This window comes from Drosophila obscura, unplaced genomic scaffold (genome assembly GCF_018151105.1).
Source record: "Drosophila obscura isolate BZ-5 IFL unplaced genomic scaffold, ASM1815110v1 contig_46, whole genome shotgun sequence".
Classification (NCBI taxonomy): Eukaryota; Metazoa; Arthropoda; class Insecta; order Diptera; family Drosophilidae; genus Drosophila; species Drosophila obscura.
The window spans coordinates 1,543,637-1,566,701 of record NW_024542835.1 but is presented as its reverse complement, the minus strand read 5'-3'; the positions used below and the strand labels follow the sequence as shown (position 1 = coordinate 1,566,701).

Here is a 23,065-nt window from a genome sequence, read left to right as displayed (position 1 = left end):
TACCTTCTTCCTACATGATTCTCATGAACTTTCAGAGGTTCAAGGGAGCAGATTGATGGAGTTCATGGCCGTCTTTCGCTGTATCGGACCTTAGGAAAACGAGTTAACAAGCCGGTAAAACAACGGCATTTTCCTGTATCTCCAGCAGTAGAGCAGTTGTTGTACGCTGAGGTCGATAGGATGCTCAAGATGGGGGTCATCGAGGAATCGGAGAGCGCCTGGTCTTCGCCCCTTGTCTGGACAGTAGAAAGGTCAAAGCGGTGACTAAAAAGAATGCTTGTCCGTTGCCACAAATTGATGGAGTATTAAGTCAGCTTCCAAAGGCCATGTATATTTCTATCTTAGAATTGAAAGACGCATATTGGCAAGTACCTCTAGAGCCAAGCTCGCGCGATAAGACAGAAATTTGTGAAGACTCCAAAAGGACAGGCGACGTTCGAGAAACTGAAGGAGATGATGTGCTCTGCGCCAGTACTACGAAGTCCTTATTACGGATAGCCGTTCTTTATCCAGTGCGTTATTATCAAAAGAGGTGTTGAGGGAGTGTTAGTCCAAAAAACACCAATGCGCTGAATACCCAATTGCGTTTGTCTCGAAAAAATTGAACAATTTGAAATTGAACAAAAAAAAAAAAATTGAACAAACCTACAGGGTTTCAATTTTAAAATTGAGCATCGCAGTGGCGATTCAACCATGTCGGCCCGGTGTACTGTCCAGGGTGAATGACCAAAAGTTGTCTGCGATAGAGGTCAACCAAGGGGTGTTGGTTAATGCTTAGACGCCAGAGTTTAAAGCTGAGGAGTACGTCGAGATGGCGAAGGAAAATTTCGACAAGCTGCCCGATCTGAAAGTTGTGGAGGGATTGGCATATCGAAAGTCAGATCACGCTACTGCCAATCAGCTTCACGATACCTTCGCTTGGAAACTTTGGATTCCAAAGGGGCTGGTTGACGAAGTGTTGAAGAAGGCTCACGAAAATCCTCTAGCGTCGCATGGAGGCGTGCGTAAAACGCTAGAAAGGATCCGGATATACTACTATTGGCCAGGGCTAGTCAACGATGTCAAAAAGTACATTCGTGGTTTTGAGGTCTGAAAAATGGCCGATACACCGAATACCGTGCAACGGCCTAAGATTGGCGTTGCACCCGAATCTCAAAGGTTTTCAAAGACTATATGTTGATTTTCTTGGTCCATACCCTCGTTCTCGTAGTGGGCATATTGAGATCTTCATAGTATTGGGCCATTACTCGGAATTTTTATTTTTGAAGGTGGTCAAGAGATTAACGGCTGATGTGGTCATCAAGTACTTTCAGCAGGACTTGTTTCACACTTTCGGCGTTCCGGAGACGATTATTTCCGACAATGGATCGCAGTTCAAAGTTCAAAAGAGTATCAAATATCTCTCTCCGTCTTGGGATGTTAAACCCCGTGCCAGATCTTGAGGGGGGCTATCGTAGCGCAGAAAGCAAAAAGACACTCAGGTCGCGGACGCAGAACTTTCGGAGAGGCCAAAAGATTACCTAATATACCCCTTAACTCTTCGAGTACGGGTATAATGAAGAAAATAATTTTCAGTTGCCTTCTGGTCGAAGCAATCCAGTTATTATAAGGGATGTATGAATATCTTTTAATTTTTTGTGGTGTGTTAAAATATATATTATGTATATAATATTCAAATTTAGAATATTACATATCGTTATTTCTACGCCCTTAAATCTATACATTTTTAATAAACTAAAACCATAATATATATCTGTTAATTCAACTTAAAATCAAAAAAGAAATAAATTATTGAAAAAAACTTAAAAAATTATGTTTATTTCCACTGATAATATATTGACGTTTTAAATTGGTCGTTAATAGTGTTTCTTAGCGAGCTAGTAAGCTGTATGTTTTTCATTATCAATGTTGATGTATCCGATACAGTATAGCAAACCAAATTTTAGAAGATCGTCGTTGGGGCTAATATGTTTAATAAATATTGTCTCCAAAATATTTTAAAAATATGTGTGTAAATAGATGTGATTTATTTTTGTCGGTTAAAGTTGATATCTTTGATATACGTGTGTGTAAGTCTTCAAATTATGTACATAGGTTAAGTAGAAAAATCCGACAGATTTGACAGTCGCTGAGCCTAAGTTTCTGCCGTCTAAAGAATTAGCCTTTTATTGTGAGATTCATTGGACCCGGTACTCATAGAGTACATACATGGGTTACACTACTGTATTCATTGGCAGAACGGAATTTTTGAAATGCTATGCAAATTTTTCAAGTCAAATTTGTTCACCAAAAATCATGAAAAGCCGTGTTGGATATTGTATGCGAGATATCTACAGATGTACGTCGCAATCGGAATACTTCGCCTAAATTTAGAAAACAAGTTCCCGACTATTTCTTTTCCAGAGTGACAGAGCAGAAAGGAGGTGAGTTTTATACTCGGTGCCACGTAAATTGACACTTAGAACCTCATAGGAAACCGCTGAAGCCGCAGTACCGAATATTTGGTTAATTTTACTCTTCAGGCTTTCCAAATAAGGGACGATGTCAGGGAAAAGTAAGCGAAAGTTCCGACTTATTCTCTTCTGAAGAGACAGGGCAGAAAAGAGGTGAGTTTTATGAAAACGGGTACAAATCATCCCGTAGTTTAAGAACCACATCTCAATCCGCGGACGGTACTTAACACCGGGAATCACATAGTCAAGGCAATATATACCATTTGGCCATGTTAGTAGTCTTTTTCTGGCTATTTCCCCGACGGCAGTCTTGTGCGCAGTTCCAGTGAAAGGATCTGCCTTTGGGGCCGAATCAAACAAAGTCAGACGCGTCAGGGTTGTGCTGGATGGGGGAGCTGCGCGACGATGTTTGCGATGAGGGTGGGGTCTTCGATTGTTTGTCGAATTTGAGAAAAATGTCTTCCAATGTGCACTCATTCAGCGAATAGTCTGCAACGATGTGGCCCAATCTATCGGTCAGATGGTCCTCGGTTATCCTAAATACCTTCGACCAATAGACCAGGTTCTCCTGTGTGCTAACAAAGTAGGTTAGGGTTCCGGCATGACTCTCTCGCAGCTCCAGACCCTCGAACTGTGACTTCAGGGTGTTTGTGATTGTGTCCACGTTCTCCTCCGTTTCCGTGTCTAGTTTCATCTTAAGTTTTATGGTAAAGCCGCTCAGTCTCTTCAAGGCGCAGATGTTGTTCAGGCACTTGAATTTTCCATTGGCCATGATGGCCAGGCGATTACACAGCTCCTCGCATTCGTCCATGCTGAAAATAAAGATTATATTTATTGGAAATCCGAAATGTTCAGCGGTTACCCACCTGTGTGAAGTGAGCACCACTGTGCGCTCCTGGCCCTGAAACTCCTTGATGCACTGCCACAGAAAGCGCCTGGAAATGGGATCCACGCCAGTGGTGGGCTCGTCCAGGAGAACCAGTCTCGGGGCCCCTATCATCGCCATGGCAGCCAGCAGTTTGCGCTTTGTTCCACCCGAATAGTGCCGCACCTGGACCTGCTGGTACTTAGTCAGATGCATCTTTTCGAGCCAATATTTCACACTACTCGGTCCCTCGCTGCTGCTGCTCAGACCCCGCAGGAGGGCCATGTAGTGGAGGCATTGTTCGGCGGTCATGAACTTATTCAGGGCATCGTACTGGGGGCAGTAGCCGAAGCGATGGCGATAGCCCACTTCGTCTTTTCGAATATCGATGCCATCGATTCGTATGCTTCCTCCGTCCAGGGCCAGATTGGCGGCAATCATTTGGAATGTGCTCGTCTTTCCGGCTCCATTCACGCCCAAGAGGCCGAAGCACTCGCCTCGAGAGGCGGCAAAGCTGATTCCATCCACAACTACTTTCTTGTTGTACCGCTTGCGCACGTTGCTCACAATCAGGGGAAACTCCTCCGACGGATTTCCCATGAGCTCCTCCACTCGCCTCTCTTCCTTGGCACAGTCATCAACGACCGTGAGCTGGGTGCTAGGACTGGTGCCTGTCGAGCTGCTCTTCTTCAGGGTGACCAGGCAGCTGTTCATCCAGACGGCATCGCGAACCCTTTGGCGCAGGTACTTGTGCTCCAAAACAATCGTGAAGAACGAAAACACCAGCACGCAGACGGCTATAGCATAGCCAAAGAATGTATCCGTCGACAGCAGATGGGGAGCGGGTACAGAGCGCCGCGTGGCTATGAAATTCTCATTGATGATGCGCAGCTGGTGGTTCAGATTAAAGTCAGGTAGGAAGCAGAGGAAGGCTATCTTGGTCTCGTGCAGTTTCATGGACTGCGCATTGCTGGAGGTGATCAGAGGAGCAATTGCTGGAAGGGCACACGAACGGCATTCAGATCAGTGGCAAGGGAAATTGAGTGATAATATTACCGGACACAATCAGCATCAGCAGCAGGTAGGTGGATATCGTCGATATGGACTTGAAGTTGTTGGCCAGCGAGTACAGAATGGGCAGGTAGCTGCAGCCGTATAAGAATATGCTCATCGCGATGATTGTCAGCTCGGAGGTGGAGTAGAGCTCCGACGGCATCAGCCAGTTCTGAAGCCCAAACAGCGCCACACAGAGGAGCACCAGCATCAGGACGTCAAACACAAAAGTGGACAGCCAGAAAGTGTAGCGGGACATGGTCTGCAGCTGGCGAAAGCCGTTGTCGTGCTCTCGGAAAGGCAGCGAAATAAAGTAGAACATGCAGAAGAACATTCCCACAGACACGATCACTGCGTAGTACTCCAATCGCGTGGGACTGATGTCGCTGATGAAGCGTCGAATGGGCACATATGTGGTCTCAATGTCCGACTCTGGGCTGACCATCTTTAGCATGCTGGAGTCCAGAAAGTTTATCAACTCCACTGAGCTGTGGTAGCGGTTTCCCGCGTAAAATATCTCTATCTGGGGAGTTCCTCCAGTGCCACGGCCCCCTCCATACATGTCAATGGCGCCCACCACCTGTTCGAGGAAATCCGCCAAGTTGTCGCGTTGTAGTTCCAGGAGCTCTGCAAAAGAATACACTTATAATAAACTCATTGGAATGCATGAAACCAGCGCGACTTTCAATCGAATTACCGGAATCACCCACATTCACGCGGCGTTTGGTTCTTGGAACGGTACCGGAATAGAAATCCATAACTAGAGTGCAGTTCGATAACAATCAGGCGAACAAGAGCTCGGCAGGCGCAGGGCGAACGATTGATCACGCGGCGTTGCAATTCGATCTGTCGACGGGTGGGTAAAAAAGGCATTACACGTCGCGGGCCAACTTTATAAGAGCATCCTGATGGGATAACTGCTGACATAGTGTCTCACAATGGGATGATCTAATCGGTGTCACAGCCTGACGAAACCGGCCTAAGTGTGTCGGGCTCCTGGCGATCCCGAACGCCGCCTCAACCTAACCTAAACTACTCACCATTTTTCACACTGTTTCCGCGTAGCTGCAGCGTTTTGGCTGTGAGTCCACTAAGTTCGATCTGCTGCCGCAGCTGCTGCTCCACCTGGGCATGATGGCCCGTCGGATTGTATATGTAAACGACTCCAGAGCCCATCTGACTGAGCTTGAGGGGCAGGGCCTCCTCATTCTTAACCACAGACATGGCATGCATCACGAGAATGGCTCCAAAGACACACACAAATGGAATGGACAGCTGTTAAGGATAACGTAAAGATAAGAAGCGTTACTTCAGTTATAATCTAGTGCAGAGGTCGGCACGAGTACAATATGCATTTTTCAGCTTGGTTGTGTGCGCAGACTACAGTACAGGCACGTAGCCTCACGAAGCTTGAATCACTGTTAGGAACAGTGTGTGTTGTGGTGGTTACCATTATGACAGCATATAGCCACTCGTTGGCAAGGAACGTCCACTTCTTGTAGAAGACCGCCAGGCAAAGCTGCCACGTGCTGGGCGGCGCATGCTGCTTGGGTAGTCGCTTATAGGGCGCTGTCAGCAGGGGCGCATCGTTCCGAGAGCCGTCTGGAGTGTCCACTTGGTCCTGCTCTCCCGCACATCTGAAAGGCAGTAAAAAGTTTAGGTATTTGATATACAGAGGTAACTCCAAGACCAGCTCTAACGCACCGTAGGAAAACATCTTCCAGGGTAGTATCCGTCATGGAAATGGTACTTATTTCCAGCTCACTTGTCTTCGACTCCAGTTTGAGCAGCATTTCCGAAAAACGCATCTTGTACGCATACGGCAGGCAAATATCGACAGTGGGCTTCACCACATTCTAATGGAAATGCAGGGAAAATCAATCAATACACGCTGGATTTAGGGCGCATCCAAGTGAAGTCTTACCAGCACGCGGGCAGTCGGGACGTAATCGAGTATAATTTTCATTATTTCATGCTCGCGGAATGTGAAATCGGTGACTTCAAGCTTTAGGCGGTACCCGATGCCCGATCTACGCTTTAGTTCCAGGGGGGAGCCGGTGCTCTGCAGCTTTCCATTGGCCAAGATGCAGATGGTGTCGCCCAGCACCTCAGCCTCCTCCATGTAATGTGTGGTGATCAGAATGGCCTTCTCCTTGCGCAGATTCAATAGGATGTCCCACAGCTCGCGTCGTGACTCGATATCCAGTCCAGAAGAGGGTTCGTCCAGAATCACAATTCTGAGCAAGGAACAAGAACACTTTTAGCTCGCTTTCGCAAAATTCCACGAGTATCAGCCACTTACTTTGTGTTTCCGGCAATGGCAATGCCCAGCGATAAACGCCTCTTCATTCCCCCCGACAAGTTGCGCCCATACTCGTCGCGCTTCTCTTTGAGGCCCAGTTTTTTCAGCTTGCTATCGGCCCAATGACGCGCATCCAAGCGGCGAGACCCGCGCAGCTGGGCAAAGAATTCCAAATGCTGATAGCACGTCATGTAGCTCATGAAAACACTGTGCTGGGGACAGAAGCCAATCAGGTGGCGATACGAGGCCACATCGCGCTCGCTGCAGACAACAATCTTGCCGGCATCCTTCGGAACCAGACCTAAACAAGTCCAAGAGGAGGATCAGTATCTGATGGATCCTGAATAGATGAAGAATCATTGATCGTACCCATAATCATGTTCATCATCGTTGTCTTGCCGGCGCCGTTGTGACCCAGTAGAACCGTTATCTCCTTGTTGTTGATCGTCATATTTAGATTGTCCGAAATAAGAGTTTCGCGCTTGCTTGTCTGGAACTTCTTGCATAGTTCCGAGATGATGATGGCATGGGTTCCGCGCGGTGCAGTTGTGTACTCGTTGCGTTGTCGCTTCTTGTACGTAGTGGGCTGCAATTGGGGAATCAAGTTAGCCTTTTAAATGATATAATATGCCACACTTACATCCAGGAAGAACAGAAAAGGACGCTTTAGTCCCCCAGGACCGGGAAAAACACAGGCCATGTAGTTGTAGAGCAGAGCGTAGATGAGGGATTGAGCAATGAGTACACAGTAGATCCAAAACATGCGGCTGGAGCCGTCTTTGATCTCCCGGAAGAGGTCCGCACCCCCAAAGTGGCGATCTGTATAAAAACAATAGAGCGGATTGTTAGGAAAGAAAGGTCAAGAGAAGGCTGCTGCTGCTGGTTGAGATGCCTACGTTTGTTGGAGAAGGTCTGGAACACATCCAAGCCCTCGAGGAAGGCATTGGTGCTGAACAGGAAAAAGGCCAAAGAGGTCACCCAGCTGCGAACAAAACTGAACACGTAAGGAATGATCAGCATCACCAGGCCGCCAATTTTCGCATAGAACACTGCAAATGATAATGGAGAAAGCAGATGGATGGAGCGTTCTGTGTGACTGATCGCAGGGCAGTCCTTACCTGAGTGAAAGCAAACAGAGATTAAGTACGAATATGACATGGTGGCCAATATGTAAAGCAGATACAATACAGCGACGTAAACAAAGCCAATCAGGCCCAGAGCCTTGTAGAAGTAGGCGGCGGTAAGGACGAACAGCAGGAGCGCTGCATAGCAGACAAAGCGAATGAGAAAGAAGGTGAGACCGTTCAGGAAACTCATGGGAGTGACTAGATTCAGAAACTCCTTGAGTCCGTTCTGTTTCTCCTCCACAAAGGGGACAACAAAAGTGCTCAGTAGAACGACATTGAAGAGGATGCTGCACAGTGTGCCAAAGAAGGTCAGACGATGGCTGTCCATGCTGCTAACCTCCAGGTTGGGCATGGAACTAAGCAGGAGCTCATAGTTGGGGTCCAGTTCCTGATACTTCATATACTGGCGGTCCAGTATGTGCTGCAGCGTGAGAAAACCCGCCCGTATGTAGTCGTCATCATCTGAAAGAGGGCATGACAAAGGGAGAGTTCGTTAAACCATCTGAAGAAAGAACAACTCGATCAACAATGTACGCACCCTTCTGATGATTGATCTCTTCGTCGTTTACGTATTGTTTCTTGGGCGAAATGCGCATTTGATTGGAGCTTAAACTATATTTGAACATTCCACCGGAGCCACGGCTGGGCACTTGATTAAAGTTGATGGCAAAACAGTTGCCCAGGCAGTTCTGCTCCATGTCCAGCTGCATATAGACGCTACTGTTGTAGATACGAAAACCTGCGAGAGAGATTTGGGTGGATTCCTGATCGGCAGATTCCATTCAAACTTACGCTCTGCGGGGATTTCCAGCTCCTGTCGCACCCTGTCCATAATATCATCGACATTATTAGTGCTGGGTGCAAAATATACATAGTCAAAGTCGTTTGCGGGAAAGTAAAGTTGTTTGAGAGTAACCTAAACAAAAGAAATATTGCGATTAAATTTCAATCCACTCACACGACTGTACATATATGTATGTACCACCCAGTGGACCACAAGACGATAGTAAAGCGGAACTATCGCAAAATGTTCGTAAACGGACTTAGAAATGATAAAAATCCGTGAGTTGTTACTGAAGCCTCGCTCAATGTCCGCAAGTGGACTCAAAAAAGAGCATTTAGCGGACAAAAACCTAAGCGTTTAGTATCGCACTATTGCAAACGGCCTTAAAATGAGTGAATGAACAAGAAGTAAAACATAACGGAGAAAATAGCTAGCCACCGGTAAACTCGCTAAATGTTCGCAGGCGGACTAAAAAAGACATTGAGCGGACAAAACCAGGGGACGTTTAGTCTCGCAAAATTACGCAAACGGGCTTAAAATTGAGTGAAAAATTGACAGGAAAGTAAAACATAACGGGAAAATAGCTAGCTACCGGTAAAGTATCGCCAAATGTTCGAGACGGACTTAGAAGAGCATTTATTGTACTCAAACCAAGCGTCGACTAAAGTCGCGCAAAATTATCGCAAACGGAATTAATAATGAGTGAAAACTGGAGCTGAAACTATTCAGTGTTCTTGGGTAGCAGTAAGATAGGTTTATAATTCCCAACTGCTTCTGGCTGTGAGGACATGGAAACCCCGATGCCGATCAGAGGCACTAACCATACAGTATATAGATGTGCCAGTTCATACAACGAAAGGGGCGCAGATAAGTTTGCAGAGTACGTTCCCCGATCTTCGGCTTTGGGAATGGCCGCGATCGGCTCATGACGGCACACGAGCCGACTGGCAGCAAGCATGCATGTGTTGTGTACGTGTACACTCCAAAATATATGATTGTATGCATACTATGCATTGCATAGAATAATTTTTAGCTGCCGAAACCGAACGCGGCCATTCCCATAGCCGAAGATCTGGGAACGTTCGCTGCAAGCTCAGCTGCGCCCCTTTCGTTGTATGAACTGGCACATCTATATACTGTATGGTTTGCGATATCGTTTACGAAGTTTTGGTCCACTGGGTAATATGTACATATGTACTACATATGTATGTACTTTCTTTGTGAACTTATTATCTACTCACATAGTCCTTTGGCTCGAACTCTTCCAAATTGTGCTTCACAGGCTTTACCGACCAGTGCAAGTATCCACAGAGCACTGCCGCTGACCCAATGAAGATGCACAATAAAGGCACCAAATTGAATCGCAAGTATAGAAAGTTTTTGCGCAGAAACACAAAGAACAAGGGGCTGCAACTACAAGCCATTGTTGTTCCACTACAATCAGCTTTCAACCAGTCTATTACTTTTTCCAGTTTTTTTTCGTGGGCGTCAACTTTATTGCAATCTTATCGTTAGTTTTAACCCCTCCCTGCAGCGGCAGGCGAATATTGGAGTATATACGTATATTTGTAAAAAGTGTTGCACCGAATTCTTTATCGCAAAAAATTTACGCATATGCCGATACATATCGATACATCGATAGGGTGGGTCTGTAACTATCGCATTCGTAAAGGAAAAACAAAATGAGCTCACAGCTATTTTTCCTTTTAAACGGGCCAACCTTTGGCGGAACCATCGAAGACGAGGGCGCGCCCCGGGGGGGGGGGGGGGGGGGGGGGGGGGGGGGGGGGGGGGGGGGGGGGGGGGGGGGGGGGGCGGGGGGGGGGGGCCATAAATTTAAACAAATTGAGCGACAAAGAGCGCCACAACTATATTTTAAACCACTATGTCCTGAACACCGCCGCCGAGAGCGAGTCGCGCAAGCACAAGCGCGACATCGATGTAATCCGGGAGAACCACCGCTTTCTGTGGGAGGACGATGAAGTCGACTGCGAATTGAGCTGGGAGCAACGATTGGCATTGCGCTACTACAAGAAACTATTCAAGGAATACTGCATTGCGGACTTGACTCGCTACAAGGAAAACAAGATAGCCCTCCGCTGGCGGACCGAGCATGAAGTTGTGGACGGAACAGGTCAATTCCAGTGCGGGAGCCGACACTGTGTGGAGCGGACCGATCTGCGCAGCTGGGAGGTGAACTTCAAGTACATCGAGCACGGTGTGCCCATGAATGCTCTGGTTAAGGTAGGATCTGATATATCAGATATGTCTGTATATACGTATATAAGCAATGCACTCTCGCAGTTACGGCTTTGTCCCACGCACACGGAGCAACTCAACTACCGCACCAAGAAGAACGAGCACAAAAAGCAGAGACGTAGGGAGAAGGATGAGCGCAGAGCTGGGAGACGGAACAAGCGACGTAAACTGGATAATACGGCCGAGGATGGGGAAGAGAAGGAGGGTAAGAAAGAGGAAGAGCCTGCGGTGCCAAAAGCAGATCAGGAAACATTGAACATTGATGCTGAGGAACCCACTTCCACCGCGGACGACCGGATTTGGCTCGAACAGCCCGATCTCAGCAAGGAACAACCCTCCAGGGAGCAAGAATTCGAAAGCTATCTGGAAGACCTTCTAATGTAAAATAGATAGCACGTTTATTTTGATTCAACGTAGACACTAGTGATCTTTTTAAAGTTACTGGCCGCGAGATGCGCTCGCTTATAGACTAAGATGTACATGCATACATACATCTCATCGTGTATTTTCTGGACTTTCCCGCATGTACATACACTCTCACATTTACATTTACAAGACTATTCACAATTATTTGTTAAAACCAACACCAAAAAGTTGAACTGGACAGTAAGGCTGTGACTCTAACTCTGTTTTTTTTTATACAATATATAGTGTGTGCTTTGTGTACCTAGAGTTCAATCGCAATCTGTTTATTGATCGAATGCAAGTCGGATACGATGCAGGTTCGAAAATACATTCTCATTCATTCGTTTCATTTGTTCGGTTCGTTTCGTTTCAACCCTAGCAACGCTCGACGTTAATCTAAATATAAACTGGAGAAAAAAACACTTTAAGATAAATATCCTTGACTGTTTACATTCGATGAATACAAAAATCACGATTGAGCACATCCGCTTGAACTAGGTGTTGCGACTGATCTAAAAGAATAGCATCGTTGTAGGGATTTGATTTATGGATCCTTCGGAAGGAGCTCGGCGAAGGCCTGAGTGGGCCTGAAGGCTTGCACCTCGGTGAACACCATTTCCCTCCACTTTTCCACGGGCAGCTCGTTCTCCTCGAAGCTCTGGTCGTACAAGGCCGCTGTCTGCTCGTCAGTGGGGTCATGGTACTTCTCCATATAGGGATGGGCCAGCGCCTGCTCGGCAGTGATGCGCTGGTCGGCATCCAGCTCCAGCATCTTCTCCAGCAGGTCGATCGCCAGCGGATTGGCCCCACGGAAGATGTCTCGGAAGTTCCGTCGCGGCATCACTGGCAGCGAGCGTATGTAGTTTCTGGCACTCTCCGACGAGATGCGGCTCATGAACTCCTCCGCCGGCGTGCCCAGCACCTCCATGATCAGGTTCAGCTGATGAATGTGATCGGTGCCGGGAAAGAGGGTGCGTCCGGTCAAGAGCTCGGCCATTATGCAGCCCACTGACCAAATGTCCACCGTCTTGTTGTAGTGCATCCAGTTGAGCATGATTTCCGGTGCCCGATACCATCTCGTGGCCACATAGCCAGTCATCTCGCTTTCTGCGGGTCGTGCCAGACCAAAATCCAAGATGCGCAGCTCGCAGTCCTCGTTCACCGCGATGTTGGACGGTTTCAGATCGCGATGGATCACCCCGGCACTGTGAATATACTTCAAGCCTCTTAAGATCTGGTATATCAGGAACTGAACGTGATCGTCGGACAACTTCTGCGTGCGTATAATGTTGTTTAAGTCCGCGTCCATGAGATGCGTCACCATGTACACCTGTTGGAACTGGTCCAGCGAGTCGGCGGGCTGTCCGGGATGGAAAACGTCCAGGAGACCGATCACATTCTCGTGCTCCATGTGCTTCAGTAGACGCAGCTCACGGTACGTTCGCTTAGCGTGCACGGCTGACTGAAAGGGCCGTGCCAGTTTCTTTATCGCTACCTTTGTGCTGGTTCCCCGGACAACGGCTTTGCACACCTGTCCGTAGGCGCCCTGCCCGACGGGCTGAAGGCTTTGGTATGTCTCCGGAATCTCCCACTCCGTGCGATTTATGTCCAGCTTGTAGAACTTCGGCATTTTTCGTGACATTTCGCTGGATTTGTGGCTTCTCTTCTTTTATTTTAACCCGTTTTTTTCGCTCGATTCTTTTTTAGTAGTTCTTCTTCTTCTTCGTATGTAATGTTATCTGAGGTTCACACTGCTCTGCCTCAACATTGCTGCAAATGAGTAATCAGTAGGATAAGGGGTGGGGTTGTTAGTACACTACACGTAATATATGAATTCGCTTAAAACAAATGCGTATTTTGTAAGATAATAGGTAAAATAAAGCTTAGTGGGCACTGCGTTTACAATATATTAGAGAAAAAATTATAAATAGTCGAACATTTTTCTACGTAAGCTATCGATAGCAGCATCAGCTGTTCGCTCATTTTGGCGTTTATGTGCTCGTTATGAGTTATTTAACAATAAATACAGTGAGTATTGTTTTAGAAGAATTTCCAGCCCAATTTTTTTTTTTGGTACAAATTATTTTATCTAAATGCCAAATTAATTCTTTATATGATAAGACATAAAAGTTCTTTTTTCAGTTTTTCAAATAGTTTTTAACGGAAAGAGCGACGATTTCGAAGTTTAAAATGTGAATGGTCTCTGCGCGTGTCATTCGCGCCATCCGACGAGAGTATGTGCCCTAGTGGAACCGGTATTAGTTTCAATCGGGAAACTGTCTCCGCAACATCAAGCTCGGATAACGCCACGCCGCGTAGCAACGTTTTTTGCACGAGTTTTTTTCACGTATATTTGTTCATTGACAAAAACTCAAGCTGCGTTCAGTACGAGCTCCTCCTCCCCCTCCTCAGTAATCCTCCACTGTGTGCTTGGTGTTGTGTTGTGTGGGGCGCGCTTGTGTAGCCGTGTGAGTGTGAGCGCTGGGCTGGCTTTGTGTGCAGAATAATTTTTGCAAACATTATGTAAATGCGCAAATTAAAGTTCAATCGACACTCAGCTCAGCAATCCGGTCGAGAGGCCATTTCAAATTCGAATCCAGATAACCTGGCGTTACATGCTGGAAAGTTACAGTTAACAACAAATAAACACAACACAGCCCAGAGACAACAGTTACACCCTGCGAAGGAACAGTACGAGATCAAGTAAAAAACCGTTAGTGCACAAAACAAATATGGCCGCAATGGCCGCCACCAGCGTCGTCGTTTTGGATCGTGGCAATAATACGACCTGCACCATCAACTTGCATGGTAAGCGCTACGGGACGGGACGGAGGGCCATCGAAAAGCCACAATTAATCATAATTAACCAAACACACAAAAAAAGCAACAACTGGAAAGAGCAACAATCAGCGCCGATTCTGCAATATCTGTTTGACGCCTCGCCAGAGTCGTTGGCGTTATTTTTAGCGCATGATTAGCTGGAACAGTCGGAACAGAACTCTTTTGGCAAGCATTTTATAGACTTTCGTTTTATGTGGAGTTCCAGAGTTAAAACCCGTTTTGCCGCCCCCATTGACGTAGTATTCGTTCTGCCCACCGAGGCGACCTCTAGAGGTTATCAGTTTGTACCGAAAACAACCTTGTCGATGTGCTGCTTTGGTGCTCCACTCTTGAGAGAGCTTTCAATTAGATTTCCAGAAGGCTATCTTATCGGCCAAGATCCCGCGATCAGCACCGAGCGAAAAGACCAGAGAGCTGTTGGGGGTAACGTAACGGGTTGGGGTAGCAGTTGCTGCAGACGACGAGATCAGCTTCAGTTTCAGCCCCGGCTTTGGCAGCGGCTCCTACTCGCAGAAAATTTCGATTAGGCGTTATATATGTGCATATATTCGTCTATATAGTACACATAGGTATGTGTATACCTATCTATGCGAGTATGTACATACATACGTACATATGTGCACCTATGTGTGTACCCAGAGTACTTTCAACAATTACGACTCGCTCTGTCTGGCCTACCCACGTCGGGTTCGTCGTCGTAGTTTGAGCAACAGACAGAGACACAGCACAGTTGGCACCGACAGCGACAGAACCTAGCGACGGTACTGCCATATGAACGATCCGTTGTCGACAAGTTTTTGAGTGCGCTTTGGACAAACTCCACTTGTTTGTTTCCTAAATCTGGGAATCCGAATCGCCGAACCGTCGAATCTGTGGCTCTGGCTCTGGCTCAACCAATCTCATCAAACATTGGGGCCAGCCTAAAGAGAGTTTTGGGAACAGCAGTCACGTCAGCAGAGCCGCCCACGCACCCTTCAAGTGTGCACCCACCAATTGGCCGTAGGCCACATCCACATCCATGCTACAGCCAGAGCCAAAGCGATGCCAAGCAAGATTTAACTGTACCAGAGCGTATGCCTCTGCGGCTGCCTCGGCTGTCTCGCTCGTCTCCAGTCAGTCTCAGTCAGTCTCAGCCAGTTCACTTGCAGGCCAGCTAAGAGTACTTCGGGCTGTATGTGTGAGTCTGGGTCTGGGTATGTGGGTTAGAAGTGACGCACACATGTACTTGGGCCACTGCAGTTGGCTGCCGTTGCCGTAGATGTTGCTGTAGTTGTTGCCACAGTTGATCCATCTTCGATTCATTCCATTCATTGATATGCCTCCTCAGACTCTTGCCCGCTCTGTTATGTGCAGATCAGTCGTTTAACATGGATGACTCTCATTCTCAGGCCAATCTAAGCCTAATAGAATACATTTATCCCAGACTAACATTGAAAAATAATTAATAAATATTTAACATATCTGAATCTCCTTTGCAGGTGCCACAGTTGTCTCCTGGCGAGTGAACAACCAGGAGCAGTTGTTCGTTAGGTGAGTAAACCCAAAGAACCCTCGGTCGCACTCTTTAAGCATCGCATCGCATCGCTCATACGCCCGAGCGGCCCGACTTTAAGCTCGAACTTACGCAAGCCCACGGTATGCGCTGGTCATGCAACCAAAAAAGTGATTTGCAAAGTTTCCAACTCACACCGCACCGGGGGAGGAGAGGGAAAAAGGAGAACTGGCCACAAAGGACGTGAACGGAGAGCGGGAAGGGAAGGGAAGCGCAGAGGAGCGGGAGCAGCCTTAGCCATTCTGTTTGGCGGCAAAATGTTTTTGTATGACACCCAACAAAAAACATGTCGGGACCGAGCGACGGCCCCAAACGTCGAATCAACGAACCGAACCGAACCAAAACAGAAGGGAATGGAACGGATAGGGAATGCACTGCACTGCCGCTTGCATTCAAACAGTGGACAGCAGCGCCGGGGAGGCAGCTATCCCCCTCCTTCTCCATTATGGGGCCTCTTTTTTCGCACTGTTGCTGCTGCCTACTGCTGTTCTGTATTCTCTCTCCGCCCTCCCTCTCCCAGTCCACTCCTTCTCGGCCACGTTGTGGCAAAACAATGTGCAAGTTTTTATGAATGGAGTTTTTGGCGCGGCAGAGCTAGATCGATAAGTCCCCACTGCAGCTCTGCTCTGTTCTCACCTCACGCCATTCCCCTCTCCGCACCCATGCACATTTGCCGGCACAGTGGAGCAAACGCGTAAACTTCCATTCTCAATTATCGTATACTTGGACCCACTTTCGTGCGGTGTATTGCTTTTTGTTGCTCACACGCACACAGCTGCTACTCCCACACAGACACACACATAAAGCACGGACAAGCTTTGGCTTCTCGCTCTCGCTCACTCCTTTCGTTTTCCCCCGTTTTCGTCGACTGCTCTGTCGCTACTTTTCGACTGTTTTTGTGGCTCTCAGTCGCATTTGGAAACCCACTAAAAACACCCGGCATTGGGGGCCATGGCAATGGAAGGATGAAGCTGAAAACTAAATGAATTACAATAGTTTCCTGGTGCTATCAGAGAACATTTAAATACATTCTACGATTTCAAATGAAAAGAAACGAAAAACTTGCCAAACAAAAACTCCTAAAATCCGAGAATACCTCCATACACTGATTAACAAAAGTATTTGCAGCTTAAGCTCAGACTTGTACGCACTGGAATTACTTTTATGATGTCACTCTAAAGAGATATTATTATTATTTATTAATAACAAGAGTTTTAACTTGGGAATTGCGAGTTGTTGTCTAGGTATTCCCTAACAAAAATGGAATGTAAGCTTCATAGTAGTTATCCGATTCGGATATAATATGAAAGAGCAAACCTACAGCCTGTTGATTTTTACTGGAATATCTTTAGAAAAATATAAATGTAAATATCTTAATACATACCCTCATCCGCGAGGGTATAGCAAGGCTGTGTCTGTTAGATTCATCTACAAATATAAAGGAATACTAAATTTAAAGAGTATAAATGTTCGTTCAAGTTGGACTTGGTGGAATTATTTCGTCACTCACTGTGTAATATATAGTATATATGCATCGAAACACCTCCCCCTCCCTGCACCAAATCCCCAACTCTAAACTCGAATATTAATGACAATTGCCATGTCAAATGCTTTCCACAACTGAAGGAGCTCACAAATGATGCACAGAAGCAGCAGAGGAGCTGAACTGAGCTGCTTGATGGATGCGCCGGCAAATTAGCTGGGAAGAAAAGCAAAGCAGGTCCAGACTCGACTCCGGGCACCGTCGTCGCCAGCATCGGTAGCCAGGGAAAAAACAAGAAACAAAACAAAACTAAAAAAAACATGAAAAAAGGGGCAAGGAGCATTTTGCCAGACACTTTTTTCTGCTAATAGCATTTCTGAATTTCTGAATGTCTGCGCCCGAGACCGTCGCTGTCTGCTAGCGTTTTTATGGCTGAAATATTTTCGAGTAGCTCTTACCGAATTAATCGACTCTTCCTTCTCCGTTTTCCTTGCAGCAAGCTGGCCTCATTCGATGGCAAGAAGGCGATACGTGGCGGGATTCCCTTTGTCTTTCGTAAGTTCGGAAGGTGACAGGAGCTGTCCTGTATCATAAGCATTTCCCTTGATCTTGCAGCTCAGTTTGGCCCTTGGTCCTTTGGGCCACAGCATGGATTCGCCAGAATCACGCGTTGGCATCTGGAGCGGGCGCCGGATAGGCTGCACAACGGCGACGTCGAGGCCATATTCTCGTTGATGGACAACGAGTTCACGCGCTCCATCTGGAACTACCAGTAGGTCGTCGCTAGATCCAAGAGATTCATGTTTGATCTGACTCTGTTACCCCCCCCTTGTAACGTACGAGTAGGTTTCGCATCACCTACCGCCTCATTCTGCGCGAGAAGGAACTCCACTTCCACATTGGCGTCTACAACCCGAGCAAAGAGCTGAGCTTCTCCTTCAACATGCTGCTGCACACCTATTTGAAGGTTCCAGATGTGCGCCGCTGCCAGATCACGGGCCTGCACGGCTGCCACTTCATCGACAAGACGCGGGAGAACGCCCTGTACCAGGAGGGGCGCGAGGTGGTAACCGTCAACGAGTGGACCGATCGAATCTACCAGCACACACCGCAGGAGCACGTCATCACCAACGTGGTCTCCGGCCGGAAGATGAGACTGCACAAGTACAATTTCCCCGACACAGGTGAGTCGAACGGACAGGACCGAAGGAATCTTTGAAATTATTCCTATATCTATATATTTTATATTTAATCTGTCCAGTCATTTGGAATCCCTGGATCGATCGATCGCGCGAGATGAGCGACTTTGGCGATGACGAGTTCCCCAACATGCTCTGCGTGGAGGCGGGCAATGTGACCTCTCCCGTCATCCTGCTTCCGGGCACAGCGTTCGAGGCCAGCCAGATCCTTCAGGTAGAACAATCGGTGGAATGCTTAACGTGAATCCTGAACTTTGAATCCTAAATCCCACATCCCATCCCCTAACGCACAGCAATTCAAGTGTCCCTATGAACTAGTAATTAATGCACCCAAGAAATCAAGAAAGAAGTCCAAGTCCCGCCCATAGCCATCTCCCGTACTCGCTTACACCTCCTCATGACAAATGAAATTGTTTACTTTGCTTGCGCAGATCATCATCGAGGGGAATGTCAGTCGCAAAACCAAAAGGAATCGCTAGCGTTTGAAGAATCGGAACCCCCTGAGGTAAACCGATTCGCAACAAACTTAAAGCGCACTTTTTCACGGAGATCCTCCCCTCCCCAAAGGTGGAGGACAGGCAAGGATAGAAGCAGGATGCAGAGGCAACGGGAGAGATAGAACACAGTTTGGTTGTTCCCGCATGGAATTTAGAATCTAACCTAGTACATCTTAAGTAATCGTAAATCCTTCTCTAGTAATAGCAATAGCAATGTTTTGTGCAAAGAAATCAAAGTGAAAGTACTTCCTAACCTACTCGTGGTGTTCCATCCTTATTTCGTGCCTACTTGGAACCGACTTCACATTTATCGTAAATGGGAAGTTTCAGCATTCCCAGCCCTAAAATATATGTGCATTCCTTTGGCTATGCCGGGCCTTCGGATCTGGAAGTGACGGCGCCCTATATGTGTTTAGCCTGAGATTTTTCGCGTCTTAGAAATGCAATGCTTTAGGGAATTATACACACTCGTATAGATGATGGACCATAATTTATGTGAGTCCTTCTAGTCTTTCACAAGTGTATGGTGGTACGGATAGTTCGGTTTCATTAAAGTCGGAAGAAAGAACAGAAGAAAAGGCATGGTCTTCCCCAATTGTATTCTGATATGGCTTGACGCTCTCCAAAAGACCCACTAAATGGGCACTTGCATTAACTAAAGTTAAACTAATGTGTTGGCTTCCAATTGATAAACTTGTATACGGTTGAATATAGAAAACGTACTTATATTTTTTAAGTTTAATCAATGTAAAATACTAATAGCAATTATCTATGCCAATTTATAAAATAAACCATCTATAAATATATGTATGTATGTATGTACATCCGTGTCGTTTAAGAATATTTGTTAAGCAAACAAGAATTTTTACTATCTACTCACTAGATAGTATAACATAGCCTATGTTCGCAAAGAGTAAGACAAAAACTTTTTCTGTAAAATTCGATTCAAGACGATGTCAGTTAAAGACCGATTACAACCGAAATGCGGACACTATGTAGCTGCAGGCGAAGCATAGGAGAGCACCTTATGTAGATGCTACTTATAAAAGGGCGGGATAAAGGATAAAACATTCAGTATATATGCACATAGTTGTATCACATCACGCAAGCAAAACGTCCCATCAGAATTTTCTGCAATCTCTCCCATAAGCCTTCGGGATATTCTAAGCTTCGCGGGGAGTTTTCAAACGAAAATTCAATTTCGATTTCTTCTACATTCCATAGCTAGTCTCGGTCTGCGTGGCTATTCACATCGCTTGTAAATCAAAGATCTAATCAAAGATATATATCCAACGTGCAGCCAAGTGAAAGATTATACAGTTAAGCTTAGTTTATTTGATTTAGTTTGTTGTTTTATATCGTTTCGTTTGCTTAGATTAGATTCTTTACATACATGTATAAATTAGGCATTTCTAGAACGTATCCTAAACGCAATGCTCTCGCGAATTGAGCCACCTCCCTCCGGGGAGACATACTTAGCATCGTGTCGTCGTCTCAGCAGTTGGCTACTCAAATGGGTTTTGTATGTGGTTGGTGTGTGTGGTGCCTTTGGAAGCTGGGACGAGAAGGGGAATCGATAGCACACTTTACACGGTCGTGGAGTTCGGGGGCAGCTGTTGAGGGACGAGACTTGTACAGTTTCTCTATAAATATGTATATGATCGAATGATATTGCGGGGATAGTTTGGTGCACAGCGTTGTGAGAGGGGGCTCCAGGAGAGAGCTGAGAGCCTCCTTAGTCAATCTTCACAGCCCCATAGATCCTCAGGATGAAAACATAGGCAGCGAAGAATCCAATCGAGCCGGTCAGCAACCAGAAAGTGAGCACCATGAGACCTAATGGACGGAAAAGAAGTACAGTGCATCCCTTCAGCAGACATCAATTGATTGGACATCGTAGGGTCCGCCACTTACCTGTGTAGCCCAAGTAGAGGAGCGTGGGTATGAACTCTGTGATCTCCAGCTTGGTGAAGAAGTAGAATATGCTATAGAAGAGCACGTAGACGGCCGAGCCGCCGGACACAATGAAGCTGCGCCACCACCAGCGATAGTCCTGCATTAGATACATTAATAAATCAAGCAATCAATCAAACAATCAACGATTAACCCAAATCCTACCTCGCCGCACAACTGGAAATAGGTCATGACTATGGAGATCTGGGCACAGCTAACAACTAGAATGCAAAACACGAGGAACAGAAATCCAAACAGATAGTAGAACTGATTCTGCCAGATGGCCGTGAAAACAAAGAAGAGCTCGATGAAGACAGCTCCAAAGGGTAGTATCCCAGCCATTAGAGTGCTGCAGAGTGTCAAAGGAAAACCAGAACATGGGACAGTCAGTAAAGAGAAGTGCAAGATTCAAAAGACTCCAAAGCTCACCTCAGGATTGCATTCATGTACCAGTGCTGGGCGGGCACCTGGCGGGGTATCATGTTAGTGCGCACTGGATGCTGGTACGGCTGCTTGCGGTAGCCAAAGTAAAAGCCGAGGTAGACCAGGGGCACGGAAATGCCAAACCACAGCAACAGCAGAGAGATCATAGTGGTAAAGGGCACAGCGCCGCTCGAGGACTTGTCCCAAATGAAGAAATTCAAGAAGAATCCGGTGCTGCAAGACAATAAATGATGGGTAATGGGTGAAGATTGGTGAAGATGGTTATTCCACAGTTTAAAACTCACCCAAAGACGATGCCCGGGTAGAGGGTGGCTGTAAGGAAAGCTGCTCGCTTCCATTCGCGACCCTTCATCGTCTTGTAGAGCCGTGCCGCATAGAAGCCGGCAATGGTGCCCATGAAGACGTACATGAAGATGCCCGAGGTCATTAGAGCGCCGCGTGACGAGGGCGAGAGCATGCCTAGCATGGCAAAGAAAATGGTAATCAGGGCCATGAAGAATATTTGAATGCCGCTGCCAATGATGGCGGAGAACAGACGGGTGTTTTTGGGCGGACGGAACACGTCGCCATGCACCAGCTTCCAGCCAGTCTCCTCCAGAGTGTCCTCGATGTTGTCGTCCGTGTTGTAGCGGGCGATGTCACGGCGCAAGGTGCGGATCATGATCATGGTGAGAATACCGGAGAGGAAGAACACCACAACGAGAGAGTTGATGATGCTGAACCAATGGATCTGGACGTCGCGCATGCCCAGATATATGTCCCAGCGGGAGGCCCAGCTGACTTTGGACTCCTTCCATTCGACGGAGTACGTGAAGTAGAGCTGCGTCTCGCCCAATAGATTCACCAGCTGCGGCCGGGCGCTATCCGGGAAGTTGCAAGTGTTGCCGTGGAACTTGAGCTCCTTGTGATTGACGGAAAAAGTCTCCACCTCGAAGCCGACCACGCGATACTTGTCCTTCGAGTGCATGTGGTAGGACAGAATGAACTTGAGGTGGTTGTTGATGTAAATGTTCTCCCCCCCATCCACCTGGCCCAGTCGATAGCCATGCTCGTAGGTCACCTCAGACGGATTGTTTGCGTTTACAATCCTGGTGGCCACCGGAAGGTTGTCCACCAATAGATGGACAAAGTACTCGTGCTGGATCCGCTCCGCCACCAGGGCCGAGTCCTCTTTGCTCCAGTTGAGCGGTCTGTCCTTCTGATTGCACAGCAGTCGGCAGTTGATCTGCTGGTTCATCCTCAGTTCGTAAGGAGTATTCACTATGCGATCTCCCCTCAGCACCTCTCCAAGGTTCTCCGACTTGAAGATGAACGTGCCGTTTTTCGGATTGCAAAACCTCAGCGAGTAGTACTGATAAGGCAGCTGAGTGCGACTGCTGGTCATTTTCACAGCCTTCACATCGATTTTTTGATCCTGGACAAACTCAACCGGCGCCACGCCGGGAACATAGAAGCAATCCACCACGCCATACCCAAGGATCGCCAGCACGAACAGCAGCAACCATGGCTTAGCCACAGCCACGTACTGCAACCGAAAACAAAATTTAACAAAACTTCTTTATTCCTATTTGTTCTGGTTGCGTGTCCCTTTGCTTTGCCTACGTCGCAGCCCGTCGTCGCATAGCATTGGCCGGCAAGGCAAGGGTGAACGCTTCAGAGAAACTGTGCCGCACTCACCTGCATGGTTGGTGGTTGGATGCGGTTCAATATACTACCAAAATTACCACTAAATGAAGTTGTGAATTAAATGTGCAATATATTTTGTATATTTTTTGTCTCCTTCGCTGACAAATCTTCAGACGGTCAGTGTGGCACAATTCGCACAGACATAGTGTTGGAAATTTAATG

At 47.0% G+C, this 23,065-nt stretch overlaps 5 protein-coding genes across 9 annotated transcripts; 2 read left to right on the top strand and 3 right to left on the bottom strand.

The window, feature by feature from the left end:
- Positions 1–1,568: 1,568 nt before the first annotated feature.
- Positions 1,569–10,171, bottom strand: LOC111075773 (ATP-binding cassette sub-family A member 2). Of its 2 annotated transcripts, XM_022369249.2 has the most exons (15): positions 9,826–10,165; positions 8,593–8,716; positions 8,339–8,539; positions 7,792–8,262; positions 7,570–7,722; positions 7,314–7,492; positions 7,043–7,259; positions 6,674–6,974; positions 6,296–6,608; positions 6,076–6,227; positions 5,822–6,008; positions 5,412–5,646; positions 4,375–4,998; positions 3,320–4,313; positions 1,569–3,265 (listed from the first exon to the last, which is right to left on the bottom strand). In XM_022369249.2, exons 1-15 carry the CDS (start codon positions 10,006–10,008, stop codon positions 2,806–2,808), a joined length of 4,794 nt encoding a protein of 1,597 aa, XP_022224941.2. In that variant the 5' UTR covers positions 10,009–10,165; the 3' UTR covers positions 1,569–2,805. The 2 variants fall into 2 exon arrangements, 1 of the variants encoding a protein (XP_022224941.2); XR_002607973.2 differs by lacking the exons at positions 1,569–3,265; positions 3,320–4,313 and adding an exon at positions 5,069–5,217 and having other exon boundaries at positions 4,922–4,998; positions 9,826–10,171.
- Positions 10,172–10,184: 13 nt separating this feature from the next.
- Positions 10,185–11,597, top strand: LOC111075780 (protein FRA10AC1). 2 transcript variants are annotated; one of them, XM_041595209.1, is made up of 3 exons: positions 10,185–10,279; positions 10,413–10,828; positions 10,889–11,597. In XM_041595209.1, the coding sequence occupies exons 1-3, from the start codon at positions 10,267–10,269 to the stop codon at positions 11,225–11,227; spliced, it is 768 nt and encodes a 255-aa protein (XP_041451143.1). In that variant the 5' UTR covers positions 10,185–10,266; the 3' UTR covers positions 11,228–11,597. The 2 variants fall into 2 exon arrangements, with proteins under 2 accessions (XP_041451143.1, XP_041451142.1); XM_041595208.1 differs by having other exon boundaries at positions 10,221–10,284; positions 10,412–10,828.
- Positions 11,222–13,160, bottom strand: LOC111075778 (mitogen-activated protein kinase p38b). The gene has a single exon (XM_022369256.2). It carries the CDS (start codon positions 12,888–12,890, stop codon positions 11,793–11,795), a length of 1,098 nt encoding a protein of 365 aa, XP_022224948.2. The 5' UTR covers positions 12,891–13,160; the 3' UTR covers positions 11,222–11,792.
- Positions 13,161–13,493: 333 nt separating this feature from the next.
- Positions 13,494–19,625, top strand: LOC111075779 (glucose-6-phosphate 1-epimerase). Of its 3 annotated transcripts, XM_022369259.2 has the most exons (8): positions 13,494–14,056; positions 15,568–15,619; positions 17,621–17,679; positions 17,740–17,896; positions 17,971–18,308; positions 18,386–18,537; positions 18,755–18,828; positions 18,891–19,625. In XM_022369259.2, the coding sequence occupies exons 1-7, from the start codon at positions 13,981–13,983 to the stop codon at positions 18,800–18,802; spliced, it is 882 nt and encodes a 293-aa protein (XP_022224951.1). In that variant the 5' UTR covers positions 13,494–13,980; the 3' UTR covers positions 18,803–18,828; positions 18,891–19,625. The 3 variants fall into 3 exon arrangements, with proteins under 3 accessions (XP_022224951.1, XP_022224949.1, XP_022224950.1); XM_022369257.2 differs by lacking the exon at positions 18,891–19,625 and having other exon boundaries at positions 18,617–18,785; XM_022369258.2 differs by having other exon boundaries at positions 13,495–14,056; positions 18,755–19,625.
- Positions 19,626–20,159: 534 nt separating this feature from the next.
- Positions 20,160–23,048, bottom strand: LOC111075777 (transmembrane 9 superfamily member 4). The gene is made up of 6 exons (XM_022369254.2): positions 22,895–23,048; positions 21,502–22,742; positions 21,203–21,430; positions 20,939–21,122; positions 20,735–20,873; positions 20,160–20,656 (listed from the first exon to the last, which is right to left on the bottom strand). Exons 1-6 carry the CDS (start codon positions 22,898–22,900, stop codon positions 20,556–20,558), a joined length of 1,899 nt encoding a protein of 632 aa, XP_022224946.1. The 5' UTR covers positions 22,901–23,048; the 3' UTR covers positions 20,160–20,555.
- Between the last annotated feature and the right edge of the window lie 17 nt (positions 23,049–23,065).